Genomic DNA, 19,455 nt, shown 5'->3' with positions numbered 1-19,455 from the left:
ATGTTTGAACTACTATATGAAATTGAACCTACAACTATAGACGAAACTCTATTAGATGATGGATGGGTAATGACTATGCAAGAAGAGTTGAATCAATTCAAAAGAAATTATGTATGGGATTTTGTACCCAAGCCTATAGAAAAGAAGACAATTGGAACCAATTGGATTTTTATAAACAAACTGAATGAGAAAGGTGAATTGGTTAGAAACAAGGCTAGACTTATAGCTCAAGGATACAATCAATAGGAAAATGTTGATTAGATTGAAACTTTTGCCTTTGTGGCAAGGTAAAAGGAAATAAGAATTTTACTTTCATTTGCAATATTTAATAAAATCATTTTAATATCAAATTAATGTGAAAAGTGTCTTCGTAAATGGTTACATAAATGAAGAAGTGTATGTCAAAAAGCCTCATGGTTTTGAAAAAAATGAATTTCTAGAATAGGTTTTCAAATTAAAGAAATCTCTATATGGTATAAATCAGGCTCCAAGAACATTGAATGATAGACTAAGCATTTTTTTTATTAAAGAATGATTTTAAAAGAGGTCAGGTTGGTACTACTTTATTTACGAAATCGTCTAAGAATGACCTTCTCATTGTCTAAATATATGTTGATGATATCATTTTTGGTTCTGCTAGAACCAAGTTGGTTTGAAGAACTATGCCCTTTACTTGTTTTGATGAACACAAAATTATTGTGTGAATAATTTAAAACACTAATATTCTGATTAAGTGTGTAGTTACCATATCAAGTTTATTTCGAATGATCTTACGTTGCATCCTCTGATGATTGGACTAAGTTAACGAAACACAGTACTCCACTTTTATTTGTGTATTTTAAGTTTGGTGAATGTCATTTAAAATGCGACAAGCATTCGATCGTCTGTCTTTGATAACCTTGACAAACAAGTGATTGTTAGCATATGATAATTGCATCAAACATCTAATCATTTAACACTGCTTAATAGTGTATGTTCTAATGACATGTTAAAATCAAGTTGGTTTTCTACTTATAATTTTGACGTTAACAAATGTATTTTATGAGAATAAATTTGAATTAATAGCTTCATTAAATATGCAAAAATTGAAAGAAAAAAAAATCAGAAGAAGGTACCAAGAAAAATCTAAACTTGATGAATAGCAAACATAGAAAAATATTTGTTAGTAGGAAAAAAAAAGGATAACAAAAATTTAACAATAGCATCAATGACAAAGACAGTAACAAACCAAGAGACTAAACATATGCTTATCAAAGAAAAGAAAAATGAAGTTGAGTAACAAACCAAGAGAAAATAAATTGCTATTAACAGAAAGAAGGAAAAAAAAGGACTACAAAATTTTTACAATAGATGAGAGACAGAGAGTAACAAACTAAGAGTGAGAAAACAAAAGATTTTTTCAGGAAAAAAAACATAATTATTTTCTTAATAGTTTCCAAACAAAAAAGAGAGAGTAACAAAACATGAAGAAAAAGATGAAGTTACTATAGTTAGGAACTCACATGAATTAGCAGAATTTATCTCTTCTATGATAAAAATTGTTAAAATGAATAAATAAATTATTATTATTATTATTATTATTATTATTATTATTATTATTATTATTATTATTATAATTATTTATATCTCTACACATATCGTCAATTATTGATTTGATAATCAATTGTTAATATGAGTTACTTTATTTTTAAAATTAACTAAAATAAAATAAAGAGAAAGTTTATTGACATAGAAAGAATAACAAAGAGATGGGGAGATGAGTTTCTTTTCTGGCCAAGCAAAGGTGAAAAACCAAACAATAAATTTTTTTGAGAGTATAATGATGTTTTTTTGACCAAATAAAAGTAAAAAACCAAACAATCAAAATTTATTTCCTTAAAGCAAAAAAAAATACATATATATAATTTTTAAGAAAAAACATAAATTTGTTTTTTATCTTTTAAATTGTACTGGTTAAATAATTATAAAATATTAGTTTAATACATAAATATTATTATATCACAAATTATTACGAATCAGATTGAATTATCATATTCGAGATAAGTTATCACTAGTAAATTTTTCTAAAATAATTATTACAAACGAGTCGAATTATCATTGAGGAATTGAAATATTTTATATAAGAATTAGACTAAAATTTTAAAATAATTATCATATAAATGACAAAATATCAATGATAAGAATACACTATCATATTCGAAAAAGATAAAACTAAGACTTGTTTTTTAAATCACATGAAACAATAAAATACACTCTTATTTTGTTGAAGATTTATCATACTAAAACAATGTATTGTATATTTAGTACATCAATTTGCGTAAGTGTGGTTTATATTCTAAATTATACATCGATGTTCGATCTGTACAAAAGGATAAAATTAATGTGCATTTTTAATTAAGAGTTTAAATTGAGAAAATTAAATTGCATGATAAATTCAGTCAAATTTTGAGTAAATCATTATTTTGAACTCTGAAATAGTAAGTGTCTCAAATTTACAAAATACTACCTCTGATCTCTTACATAAGAAAAGTTTTAGAGAAATATTTGGTATTTAATATGAAAAAAAATTACAAATTTTAAGATGTATTTATCATTTAAATGTCTTTTATACTCTTTTATTTTTACTAGAAATGCATTAATTTAGAGAAATATTTGGTATTTAATATGAAAAAAAATTACAAATTTTAAGATGTATTTATCATTTAAATGTCTTTTATACTCTTTTATTTTTACTAGAAATGCAGTTAATGCTTATATTAGTTGATATATAAAGCATTTAATATCAGTTATTTTAGTAAAAGCTTTTAAAACTAATACATTAAATGAACCTTCTTAATCTTAATACATATTTGTTTGTCTTTTTATATACATGGTTAAAGAGAGTATGAAATTGTTCATTCAAATTTTTTAAAGTCCTACAAAATATTTTTTCTGTCAATTATTTCAGAAAACTTTTTGCAGACCATATTAAAAAGTTCAAAAAAATATTTTGTGTGACGTTGAACAATTTAATAGAACAATTTATATCTAGTAAAATTTAAACTCTCTAATTGACCACAATACTCAGATAATAACAATTTATTCATCCAAATTCTAACGAAGGGGTTAAAAGTCGAAAAGAGAAAGAATGTGGGGATCAAAATACCAAAAAAAAAAAAAAAATCAGAACCCCAAACTTGAAAAGAGCGTAATCGGAAAACAGAACCAGCGGTGACATATCGGAATCAGTTAACGAGTTGCTTTAGCACCTATCACTCTGCAATCCTGAAAACAAGATCTATTATCATTCATCGAAGAAAAGAAAATGGTTGATTCAAAGTTACTTATATCGTAACAAATAGTTAGAATTAAGCGTAGAAATGGGTTGGGGAAGAGGAATATTCGAAGGTTCAGTAGTGTTAGGATGTTTATGTTCATTAGGTTGGGCAGGTTTATGGTTCTTAAACCGTCGTCTTTACAAAGAATACGAAGAGAAACGTGTTCTCGTTCAAATCATTTTCAGTATCGTTTTTGCTTTCTCTTGCAATCTTCTTCAACTTGTTATCTTCGAAATCATTCCCATTCTCTCCAAAGAGTAATTTAACCTAACCCTAATTTGATTTTGGATTTGAATATGATGAATTGATTGTGATGATTGATGTGTGTGATTTTGTGTAGGGCAAGAGTGGTGAACTGGCAGATTGATTTATTCTGTTTGATTCTATTGTTGGTATTTCTATTGCCCTATTATCATTGTTACTTGATGCTTAAAAATAGTGGTTTGAGAACTGAAAGAGCTGCACTTGGAGCTGTTTTGTTTTTGTTTGCTTTTCTTTATGCGTTTTGGAGGATGGGTATTCACTTTCCTATGCCATCACCTGATAAAGGTATTTACCTCATATTTCTCTTAAAGTAATTTTACTACTGCTTTGCATAGTTTCTCTCTGTATTGTAATAGTTCATTTAATGGTGGGTTTACTTTCCATTTTTTTAGAACATTAGTATTGTTAATAATTCTTAGTAATCTGCTGTGAGTGGAGATCGAACCCTTGACCTCCCTTATCACTCCATTCCTTAACTCCCTTACCTCAGCCACCAAACTAATCTTATATCCTCTAGTGGGTTTACTTTCTAACATTTTCAATTTTTGTTTTTAATTTTTACTTTGTATGTGATGGCTGGAATGACGTTTGATTATGGATTTTCCTTTTTAATTGTAATTGAGAGAAGATGGAACCTAACTAGAGATAATGCATTTTAGGAAATTTTGAAAAAAATATTGTTTTGAATTTTTTTTAGAATTTTTAAAAATACTCGATCTATTTTTAAAATGTATTTACAAAAACTTCCATATTGTCTTCTCTAATGTTTATTTTAAAAAGGAAACACAACACCAGAAGTAAACGCGTCCTAATGTTTCATTTGTGTGTGTGCGTGTTTTTTTTTATGTGTACTATATTCTAGCTCTCTGTCACTGACATTTGTTGCTTGTGTTGGAGAAGTTCAGAAAGCAAGTGATTTTTTAGTTTGTCTTTTTGAAAAGTTTGGTGACATAGAGAGCTAGTTGGGATAAACTTTAAGATAAGCGTGAAGAATAAAGAGAAATGGACTATGAGTTGAAACTAGCTTCTATACACATTATATTTTCTTAGAAGTTTCCTTGTCTAATTTATTTCGAAGCACTTATAATTTTATAATGACATTTTCATGTGTTATGGACTAAATACTTATTTCAGTTGATGAGTTTCTATCCAAATTGGGATTTAGCATTACAGCTACAATAAATACTTTCTTGCCATGTTGCTCCTTGTGTTGATTTCTTGTTTTTCATATTGGTAATCCGGTCCTCTTGTGTCAGGTTTCTTTACTATGCCTCAACTTGTGAGTAGAATTGGGGTGATTGGTGTTACTGTCATGGCTGTTTTATCTGGTTTTGGTGCTGTAAACTTGCCATACAGTTATTTATCACTTTTCATCAGGTAATTGACGAGACACTCTCTCTCTTTCTCTATACCACACACACACACACACACAGGTCTGTATTGTGTGAGGCCACGTCCACCATGAATTTCCTTGTGGACTGAGTTTAGGTAAATACTTTTTAGTATGTGGTGATTTTAAGCTTGGAGATGGACTTTGTATTTGTAAGAGATATGGGTTTTCAAGAGGTAAATTTTTAACCTGCATAGAGATTAGGAAACTTTTTTCATATGTTTTTTATCATTCTTTTGGTCTTGTCTGTCATGGAGGATTCTGTCTTCATTTCTCTCAGTAGTATAATTTTTTAAATTTGAAAATGTCAAATAAATTAAATGAAATGGATTAGAAATCATATATGAGGAAGAAAGTTAGCCTAAGTTTTCATATATGTGAAGGCATAGTGTCACGGTTTATTATTTTTTTTCTTACCATATTATCTTGGTTTTCATTTAAATTGCTTAGAGAGATTGAGGAAACAGATATCAAGGCCTTGGAAAGACAACTAATGCAGTCAATTGAGACTGGTATATCAAAGAAAAAGAAAATTATTCTGGGTCAAATTGAGATGGAGCACAAGCAAGGATCTGAGGAGGTTACCATTTTATCTTTTGCCACTCGGCATGTTTTTGGTCGATGGACATTTTAATGTTTTCTTTTGTGTTGCATCTTTATTTTTTTATGAAAGGATTTGTTAATAGAAATCGCATGTGGAAGGAGATATGAAATCCTAGAGGGAAAAACGAAAAGAGAAAGTGAGCCAGAGTGGCTTGAAAATACAATACAACAAATATGTCCATATTTGTATGTTGGTTATCAAATTCTATCTGAGAAACTATAGGTAGAGCCATGCACACAATTCTAACGTATAATAATTTAAGGCTAATTTGGTGTGCATAAAAATATTGACATTTTCACAATGCATATACAACACGGTGATAAAACTTAGTCCCCTTATTCCTGCCAAACCATTAAAAAGGGTCTCGTACAAGTCAATGTGTAAAAAGGGGTTTGTGATTTTGCAACCTAATAACAATTAATTATTTATATGTAGAATAAATATATTGATATTTTGTTTGGTTTCATAATTTTGACATACTAATTATTGAGTGCTGACGTCTGTTGATTTGTTCATTGATTTTGTAAAGTATGTATGATTTAAGTTGGAAAAAAGGAATTTTACTAAAGTTTGATGCATTTGATTTTCTTTGAAGCTTTTTATTTTCTATTTACTTTGCGTTCCTGTTATTGCTTCATCTGTACTTGTTTGTCACAGAAGTTAAATGCCAGATCTTTTATCAGACGCATTGTTGGTACAGTTGTTCGATCTGTGCATGAGGACCAAAAGGAACAAGGTCAGTTTCATTTTATTATTGAAAAGTCCATCTGAAGCCTCTGCTTTTGAGATATAAATTTTGATGGATATAGTTCAAGAACTTCATGATCAATAAAGAAGACAAAAACTGTGTACTGGAGACATATAGACCGAAAAAGCATCTCTGTTTTTTTTTTATTATTGTAAAATCATTTGCATTCATGCTGTGGTTTTATGTGTTTGGTTGGAGACTGATGCTTGAGTTTTCAAGGATAATCTCTCACCAACCATTTTCAATTCTTTTGGAAAGTTTTTTTTGATAGTATCAACTAGTAATTGAGAATGAAAAAAGGGAAATTCACACAAACAGAAGAAGGAATGCCTTATTGATGGGTCTCAGTCAATGGTTAAACAGAGACGTAGTTAGAGCACACATTCTTTATTACAATTCTAGAGATACTCAAAGAAGGAAATTCATACAAACAGAAGAAGGAATGCCTTATTGATGGGTCGCAGTCAATGGTTAAATAGAGACTTAGTTAGAACACACATTCTTAATTACAATTCTAGTTACGATTCTAGAGATACTCAACTCTCCCAATCTCAATACCGAGTTACTTTCTGACCATGTACTTATTATGCCTCAATTCCTATGTATAGACGTCACATCCCCCTTTACAAACTAACTAGCCAACAAACAATTGATTAGTTTTCATGGGTTTCTTAGTGGTTACTGTTGTGTGGCTAGGAGGTCACGCGTTTGAGTCGTGGAAGATAAGGTTTCCTTATCTACAACAAGGTAAGGTTTGTCTACAATAGACCCACGAATAGGTCCAACCTATCTTTGGACCCCCACCATTATTGCAGATGCACAAGGTTTCCTTTTTCTTTATTGGATATTCAGAGAGATTGGATTCCATTGCTCAACTTATGAGTGTTTTCTTTGTATCAAAATGGGCCTGTCCCTTCTGAACTCATGCAAATAAATATTACCCTGTTTTAATATGATTGAAATTTGGAAGCAAAATTTGCTCAAATCGGGGGTTTAAGTAATTTTTTTGAATACTTATCATGAAGTGAATTATTTAATAATGGTACTTCTGATTGTATATTGTTATTTTTCTTTAATTATGTTACAAAGAAATTCTTTTGTTAAATGTGAAGATATCAAAGGCATGGAAGCAGAAGTACTGGCTCTAGAAGAGCTTTCAAAGCAATTGTTCTTGGAGATCTATGAGCTTCGTCAAGCAAAGGTTTACTTTATCTGATATGTTGGATTTCCCTGGCTCACTTTTTTAAGATTGTGCATATAGACATATTGAATTTAATGACATTTACTAGTATTCAATCTTCACATCATAAGATGCTTCTTGTTATATTAAATTTGAAAGCTAACATAGTGTTGGACTATGCTTTGATAACACTTCAAATCCCAAATGGCTTCTGTGAGAGAGATTGCTAGAAATAAAAATTAAACAATTATGTCCCCTTTTTGAAGTGTTTGGACTCTTGCTTCTCCTGGTGATATTTTTTTTTAATCATTCTCAATCACTCTTCCATTGTAAAAACGTTTCTCCTAGATATACCCCTTTAGAAAGTACGACTTGCAGTAAGGTTTAAGTTCTTGATATAGACAGTAATCCTCAACATTATTAATACTAACAAAGCAATAGTACGGTATGACATTTTGAAAAAAGCAAAATAGTACGGTGTGATGATTGAATATCCCTCAAAAGCTCTATCTCTTGATACCTTTAACACAGTGCAAAAATCTGATTCTACTTCAATATACAAGGGTACTTGTCTCGGATGTAAAATGTAAAATTGATGCCTCATTGTGACTGTACATGGCTTTTCAATGAGGTCCTGCTTAAGGGTTTTGCAGCTACTAGAATGAAATTCTTAGGATAAACACAACTGCTCCCAAACCATAACTATCTTCACCAAAAACTGTGGCATTGACCTTTATAAATACTGGAAAGCAGTGTGACTGCTTTTCAAAGAATCCACGTTGTAATCAATGATAAAATTATGATACCATTTTTGTATAAAAAAACTGACTTCATCTTCTGTATTCTCTAAAAGAATGACGTGACTGAACTTATTTGCACTTTTTCATATTTTCTACGTAAATATTTATATGCTTATTATGAAAATGGTTTTCACTTTGCAGGAAGCTGCTGCATATTCTCGAACTTGGAAAGGACATATGCAGAATCTACTAGGTTATGCATGCTCTGTTTATTGTGTGTATAAAATGATCAAGGTATTGTGATGTTGGACAGCATAAGTTGATATTTTATAAGCTAGAATCAGGATTTGCTGGAAAGACGAATTTTATAGTGGTGGATGGTGGATTCAAGCTTATAAATGGCTCAGAAGCAATGTATTGTAAATCCAGAAATCTATTTGCTGAATGATGCTAAAACTAAAAATCCATCTATTTGATAGCAAAATATCCTCAATTCATTTTGAACTTTTGAATAAATTGCTAATTATGTTAGGATTTCAACTCATAAGTCTGAACCCAAATAAAGCTCATGAAGTGGAATAACAAAATTTACCAAAATATCCATGTGGCGGAAATACGAACAACCAAAAGTAGCAGCTTAGTACAGTTCCCTTACAAAAATTAGGACCAAATACAGATTACACCCTGTAGTTTGGTCCATTTTCATGTTTGGTACTCTTTGTTCTGTTTATAATTGTTTGGGGTTTATTCTCCAAATCCAACACCCCATTTGACAGTTTCACATTTGGTAATTAAGTTCAGGGGAGTTACAACTTTACAAAACAAACTTCATACATGTAGACCAAATTTCAGGGGTGTAATCTGCAATTTTTTCCTTAAGAATTGAATGGAAACACATGATGAGCTAACATTATTAATTCTTGAGGCTAGTGCTATCTTGCATCAGATGCAATTTTAAAATACTTTGATAACGATGTTATAAGAAATGAGCATTTTCTTGAAGGATCAGCCTTTACCTGATAATGTTATTTCTAGATCATTTCTGTTATTGAAACTAGTATGGTACAAGGGAATTATACATTAGAATTTTATTTGCATATTATCGTGGAACATCATGCACTTATAGCTTGTATCGATGTTCTCTATTATGAATTATATTACTGTATTGGAAAGTGTAATTGAGGCTGACTGAACATGTGTTTTTTCTGTTGGTGGTATTAGCAGTAATAGTATTTTGACGAAGTATTCATCTAGTGAAATTTTTTATGTTTTGAATTTATTGTAGTCAATATAGCTAATTGTTCAATTGTTTTTTGCAGTCATTGCAAAGTGTTGTTTTCAAACAGGTAAATATCAAATCTTGTATTATTTTTTGTATTTTCCGAATATAGTCACTTATTTCCAGCTTTTGGACTGACTCGGTAATGTGTTTCTGTGATAGGCTGGTTCAGTTGATCCAGTTACAAGGATGATAAGTATATTCCTACAATTTTTTGATATTGGAATAAATGCAGCCTTATTATCTCAGGTTAGGGTCCAGTTGCTTGCCATTCTTTTTCTAGAACTAGAATAAATGATGGTTTTCTCTTAGAATATTAGAAAATATCTTTTATATTATATTAGAGTATCTTGAGTTATTATTTTCTACAATCAATTTATAATCATAGAGATATATTAGAATATCTCTCATTATTATTATGCTTTGTTCCTTATTTACGATTGAGTCTATGTTTCTCTATAAATAGAGATTAGTATTGAGTCTTTTGTAATCAAGTCAACATTAAACTATTATCCTTATTTACGATTGAGTCTATGTTTCTCTATAAATAGAGATTAGTATTGAGTCTTTTGTAATCAAGTCAACATTAAACTATTATCAATAATATTCAAACCCTTATTATTTTCTCTACTCCTTTTCTCTAAAATCCTACAACTTCAACATGGTATCAGAGCCTATTTTGATCCTCCTTGAACAATCTTGCCGTTGTTCCGCTGACGAGTTCCAACAGTTAGGGAATATAATCATAGTTTCTCTTTTCTAACGTGATCATTCTTTATTCAAACCACTGTCTTGGCATATTCTGACACCGGTTTCACTCGTTTCCGTTCAGTTCGCTACTGCCGCCGTCATCGTCACTGTTTCTGGCAAATGACCACCCTCTGCCCTCCCAAAAAAAACTGAAGAAAAAAAAAATCCAAAAAAGTTTCAGTTTTTCTGTCGTATCCCTTATCCGTTCCGATCACCGGCGGGTTTATCCTTAGTCTATTTACACACTCAAAGAAGAAAATCCAAAAAAACAAAAAGAAACAATTGAAATTAATTTTCAATTTATTCCTTTTTCGAGGACTTTGAAGTGGTTCGGTTAGGGTTTATTTTTTATTAATTTATTTTTATCATCGATTTGAAGTGGTGATGGCTCAGGTTCAGGTTCAGCATCAAACTCCCGCCGCCGTGTCGGCTCCTTTGAACGGTATGGTTGCCGCACTGAACCCGAACTTCATTACGACATCGTTATATGTTGGTGACCTTGACCTAAATGTCAACGATTCTCAGCTTTATGAGCTGTTCAATCAAGTTGGCCAACTCGTTTCTGTTAGGGTTTGTAAGGATTTGGCTTCGCATCGTTCACTTGATTATGGTTATGTTAATTTCAGTAACCCTCAGGATGTGACTAGGGCATTGGATATGCTGAATTTTACTCCACCCAAATCTATTAGGGTTATGTATTCTCATCAGGATCCTAGTATTAGGAAGAGTGGTACTGCAAATATTTTTGTCAAGAATTTGGATAAGACAATTGATCAAAAAGCTTTACATGATACTTTTTTCTACTTTTGGACATATTTTATCTTGCAAAATAGCTACTGACTGTTCTGGTCAGTCTAAAGGTTATGGTTTTGTTCAAACTAACACTGCGGAATCTGCTCAGAATGCAATTGATAAGTTAATTGGCATGCTGATCAATAATAAACAGGTTATGTGGGTCATTTCCTACGTAAGCAAGAGAAAATGTTTTCAGTAAGACAAAATTTAATAATGTTTATGAGAAAAACCTATCTGAGTCATTTACGGAGGATGAGTTGAGAAAGATATTTGGAGAATATGACACCATTACTAGTGTTGTTTTGATGAGAGATGCAGATGGTAAGTCAAAGTGTTTTGGTTTTGTCAATTCCGAAAATTCAGACAATGCTGTTAATGCTATGGAGGCATTGAATGGAAAGAAATTTGACGAAAAGGAGAGGTATGTGGGGAAATCCCAGAAAAAATCTGAACGGGAGCGAGCAAACTGTTAAGGAATTTGTAGACAAATATCAAGAGGTGAATTTGTATCTCAAGAACTTGGATGATTCCATTAGTGATGAAAAGCTCAAAGAAATGTTCTCTGAGTTTGACACAATTTCCTCATACAAGATCCAAATGGAGTCAGTAGAGGATCAAGATTTGTTGCATTGTATTCATTGACCTTCTTGTTTGCAAATTTTGGGCCAAATGCTACCACATTTGTTTTGTCGACAAAGATTTTTCCTGCTAGATTCCAATCTACTTGCAATGGAATATCATCAACAACGGGGAAACTCGGGGCTATAGTTGGTGCATTTGGGTTCTTGTATTTGGCACAAAACAAGAACAAGAGTAAAGTAGATGCAGGGTACCCAACATGTATTGGGGTGAAAAATTCTTTGCTACTGTTGCGTGTGGTTAATATTTTGGGCTTCCTTTTTACTTTCTTGGTACACGATAATTCTCTCTTCAACAGATCCAGATGTGTCCTTACTTTTCAATTTTGATCAATGAAAATATGCGTCCTTGTTCAAACAGCCGTTATCTCTCCTGTTTTGGACGCGTTTTCTTACTCCGTTGATCGATCATCGCTTTGTTTCGTTAGAATCGCGTTGCTTCTTCTTCGGTGTTTGTCATGCAATTTAGTTATTACTAATAGATTATAATAGTGACTTCTATTGCCACCGACGATCATTCTGGTGGTGTCCCTTTTCCCACATATGAATCATATTAGTGATGACTTCTTCCGTTGATGGTTATTCTAACAATGTCTTTTATTTTCATGACTCACTTTATCTTGGCAATTTGTCCCAAATGCACTGGCCCCATCTTTGTCTCAGATGTACTGACCTTGTCTTTCTCTCCTTAAAGCACGCATCTCTCTCCTTGAAGCATATTCAAGTTTCAATATTTTGAGTCTCTGATATTATTGGTTTAAAGCTTCCAAATGCAGTTTTTTAGAGATGTATTGAGTCTTTTGTAATCAAGTCAGCATTAAACTATTATCAATAATATTCAAACCCTTATTATTTTCTCTCCTCCTTTTCTCTAAAATCCTACAACTTCAACATTTTCTTCTAAATGCATCTTCAAAACCTAATGCATTCTTATTTAATGATCAAATTAGGATTTTCTTATTTTGTAAAGAGTTATATACTTAAAGTTAAATATATGCACTTGTCCTTAATTCATTAGGATGAATATGTACACAGCTTAATTGATAATTACAATTAAATTAGTGCACTCCACTATTTTCTGTCTATGAGAAGTTTCTCATTAAATTTCTGTTATAAAGTTCAAGTGTTTGCTTTGGACTTGTTTGTTGCAGCTTATAAGGTTGATATCTTTCTTTGGCCGCTATCCTCCCCACTAATCAGAGCCTTTGTATTGGAATCTCCAGTGACATATTAAATGAAACAGAATCTTTGATATCTTTGAACTTTTGTAGTTGACTTGTTTGAGAAGTAGGAAATTCATGAATCAAGAATATTTTAGTAGACGCCACTGAATGTAATTTCCTAATAATTCTTTTTATTCATAAACTGTTCAGTCAAATGAAATTTTCTTAATTGGATTATTAAATGAATGTATCCTTGTATGATCACCTTTGGTGCTTTCTTGTTCTCCCTAGGTCTTTATCACATGTATTTGATGCTGTTGTTGTTGTTATTATTATTTGCCATAAAAGTTCACTACTTGCATATATTTCATTATTTATAAAAAGAATATAAAGAACTTGGCAGATTTTTAGAATGTTATTTTTTTAAAGAATTGATAGAACTAGCTTAGAAGAAGAAAAGAGGCGGAAACGATATACTCAATGTCCTATATGAGTCCTCACATCCCCTTATAACTAACTAACCATAAGTTAACGATTAGCCCAACATATTTTTCTTTTACTCTCGTTCTTCTCTCATACACCCTTTTTATTGGTGGGTGTTGCCTATTAGAATTTTCCAGTTCCTTTATTGTTGACTCTTGCTAGAATTTGTATGGTATTACTTGATTTGATGTGTTTTTTTCTTTCTGCATTTTGTTACAGTATATTTCCTTGCTATTCATTGGAATGTTGGTTGTGATATCAGTGCGTGGATTCTTAACAAATTTAATGAAGGTATTTCTGCTGCTTTTAATTCCTAACTTTTTTTAATTTGATGTTTGCTTAGATAGTTATATTCCTACTTATACTGGGTATTACAATATGTTTCAATCCTTTTTTGTGGAGTGGTATAGTGGAGCCATTTAGGATATATAACTTATAGCTAAATTTATATGCAGCGCAGTAACAATGTGGTTTTTACCAAAACATATGGAAAGTTTCAAGGCTAAATTTGCATACAATCCAGGATGATGTACAAAAGAATCAAATATGATGTGTAGGAGAATATACAATTTACCTTCTTGGCACAAACAATGAATTATCTACCTCTGCCTACACTAGACAACCCACCAAAAGTCCCAAACAATATTGATAGGCTTTTACAATTTTTTTGTTTAAACATTTTAAATGAGAATCATTAAAACATAGGTACAAAAAAATAAAGAATCCATGCTTATCGTCAATCTCCAGCAGATATATGATCTGTCAGAAATAATGTCAAAATGTCCACTTTTACATAACATCTATTATGAGATGCAATCTTCATCACCACTGAAATTAATGGCTATCCAACATCAACTTTCCTACTTAAAGCAAAAGAACAACTCTCAAGGAGAAAATTTACAAGGCTCATAGTTAGAGATCTATTCTATTCTAGACTTATTATGAAGCCTAACTTCAACTTTTTTGTGCTGCAGTTCTTTTTCGCTGTTTCAAGAGTTGGAAGTGGGTCGTCCAGCAACGTTGTTCTGTTTTTGTCTGAGATAATGGGAATGTATTTTTTATCTTCTATTCTTTTAATCAGGAAAAGCTTAGCAACTGAATACAGGTATAAGTGTGTGCTTGATTTACTGTTCTGAACCTCTTGAGCTGGCATTCACTCCTATATAAACTATTTGTTCCTTTCTTCTTTACTGGCTTTGCAATGTGTGCAATGGGTTCAAAACCTGGGCTAATTAGTAATATGTGCATTGGTAAATGATTTAATTGATTTGCATTGTAGAATGTTCAGCAATGCGTAATCTAATTTACAGAATTTAGGGTGCTTGATTTTTACTTGGTGAGACAATGTATGAATACTAGGGTAAGAAAGGTACACCGAAATATTAAGTTGTGGACTAATCAATATTTTTTTAAACAGAATAGATAAAAAGCTGTGAACTAGAGATTAAAACGTAAGGTTACTGTTGTATTCATGGAGAATATAAATTCAAGAGAGTGAAGATAAAAAGAAAAAACAGTACCTGTATCGTTTTAGTAAACCTTTCAATCCTATTTATATCTATACAATCAGCTGACTAGTTTTCATTGTTTAGAATTCAACTCTAAGTAGTAGCTGACAGAAGTAAGGGTCTGGTTGTTTGTGGCACTTGTCTTGATTAGTTCAAATTTGGCATGCTTAAGAATAGTTATAATTTAAACTTCCTAGGATGATCAGCATTTGTCATGATGAGTCTGATCTGAATCTATTGACAGGATTATCATTACAGAGGTATTGGGTGGAGATATCCAGTTCGATTTTTATCACCGGTGGTTTGACGCAATTTTTGTGGCTAGTGCATTCCTTTCACTACTTTTACTGTCTGCACATTATACATCTCGCCAAATTGACAAACATCCAATTGATTGTGAGTGTAACTGTATCACTTGAATAAGAGCTAATCTTCGTTTAGACATTGTAAATTATTGATTCAGCTGCTAGATAAATGAATCACTTACTATATTTTTTGTTTATTTCAATGTAAAACAGGAAACATATACTCCCAATATACATGTATAGTTTCTACTGCCACGGAAGGTATCATTCAGGCCACTAAACCTAGAGGTTTATATCTTCTAGATATTGCTGCAGTTAAATTTATTTGATAACTGATGGAGATTATTTATTGTTTTCATATGCCAGTGAATAGCGGATTAAAACATCCATGCTGGAAGAGATCATCAGTGAGAGGGTTGATATTGCTTTTTATATCAACGAATGCACATTCGACCAAATCTATCAGAATATCCATTTTGGATTATCTTCTTTCGTAAGTGGAAACTTCCGAGCAGATATTGTTGTTGGGCAGCATGTTGAATGTAGATTTGCTTATGCTTTGTTGAATACATAGAATGAATTGGATGTCAATAGTTTTTGCACTTGGCCTGGGATTGTGGTTCCATGGGCACAAGGAACTACATACTTATTGGTAAATTTTAGATTATCCGTAGTTAAAATCCCCTATCCAAAACATCAGTTGTTTGTCTTTTATAGTTTTCTGTTATGGTCTGTCTATAATTCTTTAACATGTTAAAGAGATTAATTAAAAGTGTATGTGCATTTATCACTCTGATATACAATGATTTGTGTGTTCATTGGAGCTGGTTTATATCTATAATGCATGTGTATGAGTACGGTATTGGATATAGGTACGAAATATGCTATTTTATGAAAAATCAAAAAATATAATTTAATTAAGAGAGTTAAATTGTTTAATTTATAATACAAATTCACAATAAAATTTAAAAAAAAAATTTAAATTGTGTTCATTTACAACAACAAATTAATTCAATTACACAAATAAAAATATATTAATACATAAAAAAATTATCAATTTTACTCGCAATAAAATAATGTGACAAAACAAAGTATACCAGGTAACTATTCAATATAAATACTTTACTATTTTAAAAGTATCTATACTTTATATGTTTGTATATATTTTTTACTTGTATGATTTTAAATTATATACAAGGAAAATGTTTGTCAATTATCAATTACATAAAAATCATGCATCATGTGTCAAATAGTTAAATGAAGAATGAGTATTTGATTATTAATTTTTTAATTATCTTTTATATTAAAAGGTGAAAAAATTATAATACACTTTGTCATAATATATTATATAAATTATACACGAGTTATATTTGTTTTTTTATGAAATACGAGATAAATATTTATTATTGATGTATAAAATAAAATAATATAGTTGTTCTATATCATACTATAATTATATTATGAGATTTATAGTATGTTTTATATTAAATAAATTTTTTTATTACTAATATATGTATTAATATAATACTTTAAAAAAATAAATTAAGGTATACATGTTTAAATATTTTACTTTGAATATCAAAAGATATTTAAATAATTTCATGTAAATTTAATAATATTTGATAATAAACTTTTTAAGTATTTTTAATATTATCGTGTTTATTTTATTACGATAATATAATACACGGTACTTGTGAGAATAGACATGTATTTGACTAGTTGACATTAAATTGAGATTGATGCCAAGACAAAAATGTGTTATATTTCAAAGTTCTACATTAATAAGTTAATAAAAAAATAATATTAATAAAAAGAAAGACAAAATGAGATAAATTGTAAACACCGATGTAAATTGAGAATCCAATATTGTGAAAAGAATTTATATATGACAATTTAATGAACTTTATTGGACGTTGGTGCAAATCCTATAGAGTGTATGTCTATTAAATTTAATTAAATCTAAGATAATATTTTTTAATTAAAATAATAAATGAAATAGAAAAAAGGACATGCGGTTAGTGTAATTTAATTTATACTCATGAGAATTTATCATTTTATGATTATTTATAAGTTGTAGTTATAAAATAGATTTGTATGATAATTTCATAGTATTGGACAAAATTTGGTGTAAACTTATTTTTCATCAACATTACATCTCCATTAATGTCCAAGGCTCCATAAAGGACAGCTATGGGAAGAAGGGCAGAGAGAGAAAAACAAAAAATTCATGTTATTTGAGAGTTTAATTTTGAGATTAGTATTAAAAAAATAGATTTTAATTTTTTTATCTAATCTCTTCAAATCCTCTAAAATTACATTTTATTAGACAGAATCAAATACATTTCTTCGAGTATACCAATTTAAATATATTTTATATTATAATAAAAATAAAATAAAATATCATTAAAGAGACTATTCTGTCTTCATTTTTGCTTTCCCCATTTATTTCCAATACCTCTCCCAAATGATCTAAAAAGAAATAAAAAACCTTACAAGAAAAGGAAAAATAAGTTGAAATTAAATTGTCGGTTTTTATTGCATTTACTCACATTCATTAATACATTTAGTAACTCTTGACTTTTTTTCTAGCATGTAGAAAAATCTCATGAGTGAAAGCAAAATGGTTGTGAGAAAGAAAAATAAAAGAAGAAAATGAGAAAGAGCTTGCTTGGGTAAATGAAATTCTCATGAGAAGAACAAATCCCATTTCAGATATTTACATTTTCACCTCTTGAGATCACAAACATAGAAGAAAAAAAAGTAAGAAAATTTATTTAATTTAATGCAAAAGGATTGTTCATTCATATTCTTTGTAATTTCAATTTTCATATCATTTTCACTTTGAATTCGCATTTATCATATCTCTGATTTTTCCCGTTAATTCAAGGAGAGGTTTCTGCGACTTAAAACGACGTCGTTTCGAAGTACTTTGCCTTTGATTGATATAAGCGATGGCTGAACGCGAAAGAAACCATTGCAATGCGACGAGCATGGTTTGGAATTAAGAGGTATGTCAATTTTTTCACAGTTAGGGTTTTTGTTTAGATTATTAGAATTTTTTTTTCCTTGATTTTATATTTTTGTGTATAATTCGTTGAGACTTATTTTTGGTTGCGTTGATACTAGAACATTGGAGAAGTTGATACTAGTTCTTATAGGGTGAGCTAGTAATTCAATGTGTTAGAGTTTGATTTTTTTTCAGTTGAATGAATTTTAGGATTTTGAGGAGTTTTTTTTTTTTTTTGGATTATTAGTTCAGTAGACTTAGCATTCATAGATGGTTGCAAATTCTGAATCACTGGTTTAATACTTGGGTTTAATCAGAATTAATTTTTAGATTATCATTACTTGGCTGTTTTTGTTGTAAGAGTTGAGATGATAGTTGTTAATGTGATTTGGATTTTTCTTCTAGACGATTTCTGTTTTGAGAGGGGTTTCGGTATGCAAGGACATAAAGTTTGAGAAATCATTTCGTTCAACGAATGTGGTGAGATAACAGGGTTATTCAGAATCTATCTTCCATAATCTATAATTGCAACCTGTTCTTATTTTTGCTATTGGCGCATAGATATGAAACTGCAACTTAATGTGGATCACATTGTCTTATATGTTTGTTGTTCCTCTATCATTTTATTCCTCTTCTTGCGGGATGGGAATACTAAATACTTTGCATAATTGCACGAATTGCTTTATTGGTTGACTACTTTGGTTGTTCAAATCTTGGTGAATTGCAAGTTTCATGGGAATTTTTACTTTTTTAAGCTTTTCCATTAGTAATTAGTAATTTTGGCATTTTCTATATATGCTTAATGCTTTTTATTGTACTCTTATAGTATATATTGATTATGTTACCCCTCTCCTAAGAACTAGAACAACGAGCTTTAGAAGCAACAACCAACAGTCTTTTCAACAGCTTTGAGACATGAATTATTTTAATTTATGGTTGGGAGTTAGGGAGCTGCTAATACTTAAGCTAGAAATAGATGTAAGTATAGATGGTGGAGGACATTTTTATGCATTAACAATATCTTCTGAAAGCAAGCTTAAGGATTAGTTTTGGCTTTCTATTTGTTGTTTTGATGAAAAGAGTAACAACAATCAGTAGTTCTTATTATGCAATTCATCATGGGACAAGATCAAACTTTGACACTTAAACAACTTATATAATTTTTTGTTAAATATGAAATTAATCAATCCTACCATTGAAACCAAAATTCTTATGAAGTAGATTGATCTAACCTATAAATTTCGCACAACTAGAAAAATTAATTAATACTTCATTACACTCTTT

General features: G+C 30.3%; 2 protein-coding genes and 1 pseudogene across 3 annotated transcripts in view; all 3 read left to right on the top strand.

Moving 5' to 3' along the window:
- The first annotated feature begins 3,095 nt into the window (after window positions 1-3,095).
- On the top strand, window positions 3,096-15,982 carry LOC101496315 (GPCR-type G protein 2). Of its 2 annotated transcripts, none has more exons than XM_004516527.4 (14): window positions 3,096-3,574; window positions 3,658-3,866; window positions 4,838-4,958; window positions 5,422-5,551; window positions 6,236-6,311; window positions 7,436-7,524; window positions 8,445-8,537; window positions 9,563-9,589; window positions 9,685-9,771; window positions 13,571-13,642; window positions 14,326-14,456; window positions 15,104-15,255; window positions 15,378-15,425; window positions 15,531-15,982. In XM_004516527.4, coding segments are annotated over exons 1-13 (1,404 nt in total). In that variant the 5' UTR covers window positions 3,096-3,359; the 3' UTR covers window positions 15,380-15,425; window positions 15,531-15,982. The 2 variants fall into 2 exon arrangements, with proteins under 2 accessions (XP_004516584.1, XP_004516583.1); XM_004516526.4 differs by having other exon boundaries at window positions 3,097-3,574; window positions 6,233-6,311.
- LOC105851401 (polyadenylate-binding protein 2-like) lies at window positions 10,048-13,563 on the top strand (annotated as a pseudogene).
- Window positions 15,983-17,673: 1,691 nt separating the features above from the next.
- Window positions 17,674-19,455, top strand: part of LOC101497401 (ASI1-immunoprecipitated protein 2-like) — a 10,439-nt gene continuing 8,657 nt past the window's right edge. Inside the window, exons 1-2 of the mRNA XM_004516529.4 lie at window positions 17,674-17,924; window positions 18,052-18,172. The gene's annotated coding sequence lies outside the window, so the exon portion shown is untranslated. The remainder of the gene's footprint in view (window positions 17,925-18,051; window positions 18,173-19,455) is intronic.

Source organism: Cicer arietinum, chromosome 6 (assembly GCF_000331145.2).
Source record: "Cicer arietinum cultivar CDC Frontier isolate Library 1 chromosome 6, Cicar.CDCFrontier_v2.0, whole genome shotgun sequence".
Classification (NCBI taxonomy): domain Eukaryota; kingdom Viridiplantae; phylum Streptophyta; class Magnoliopsida; order Fabales; family Fabaceae; genus Cicer; species Cicer arietinum.
Note: the sequence above shows the minus strand (reverse complement) of the source record. Positions and strands in the feature narration are given on the sequence as shown.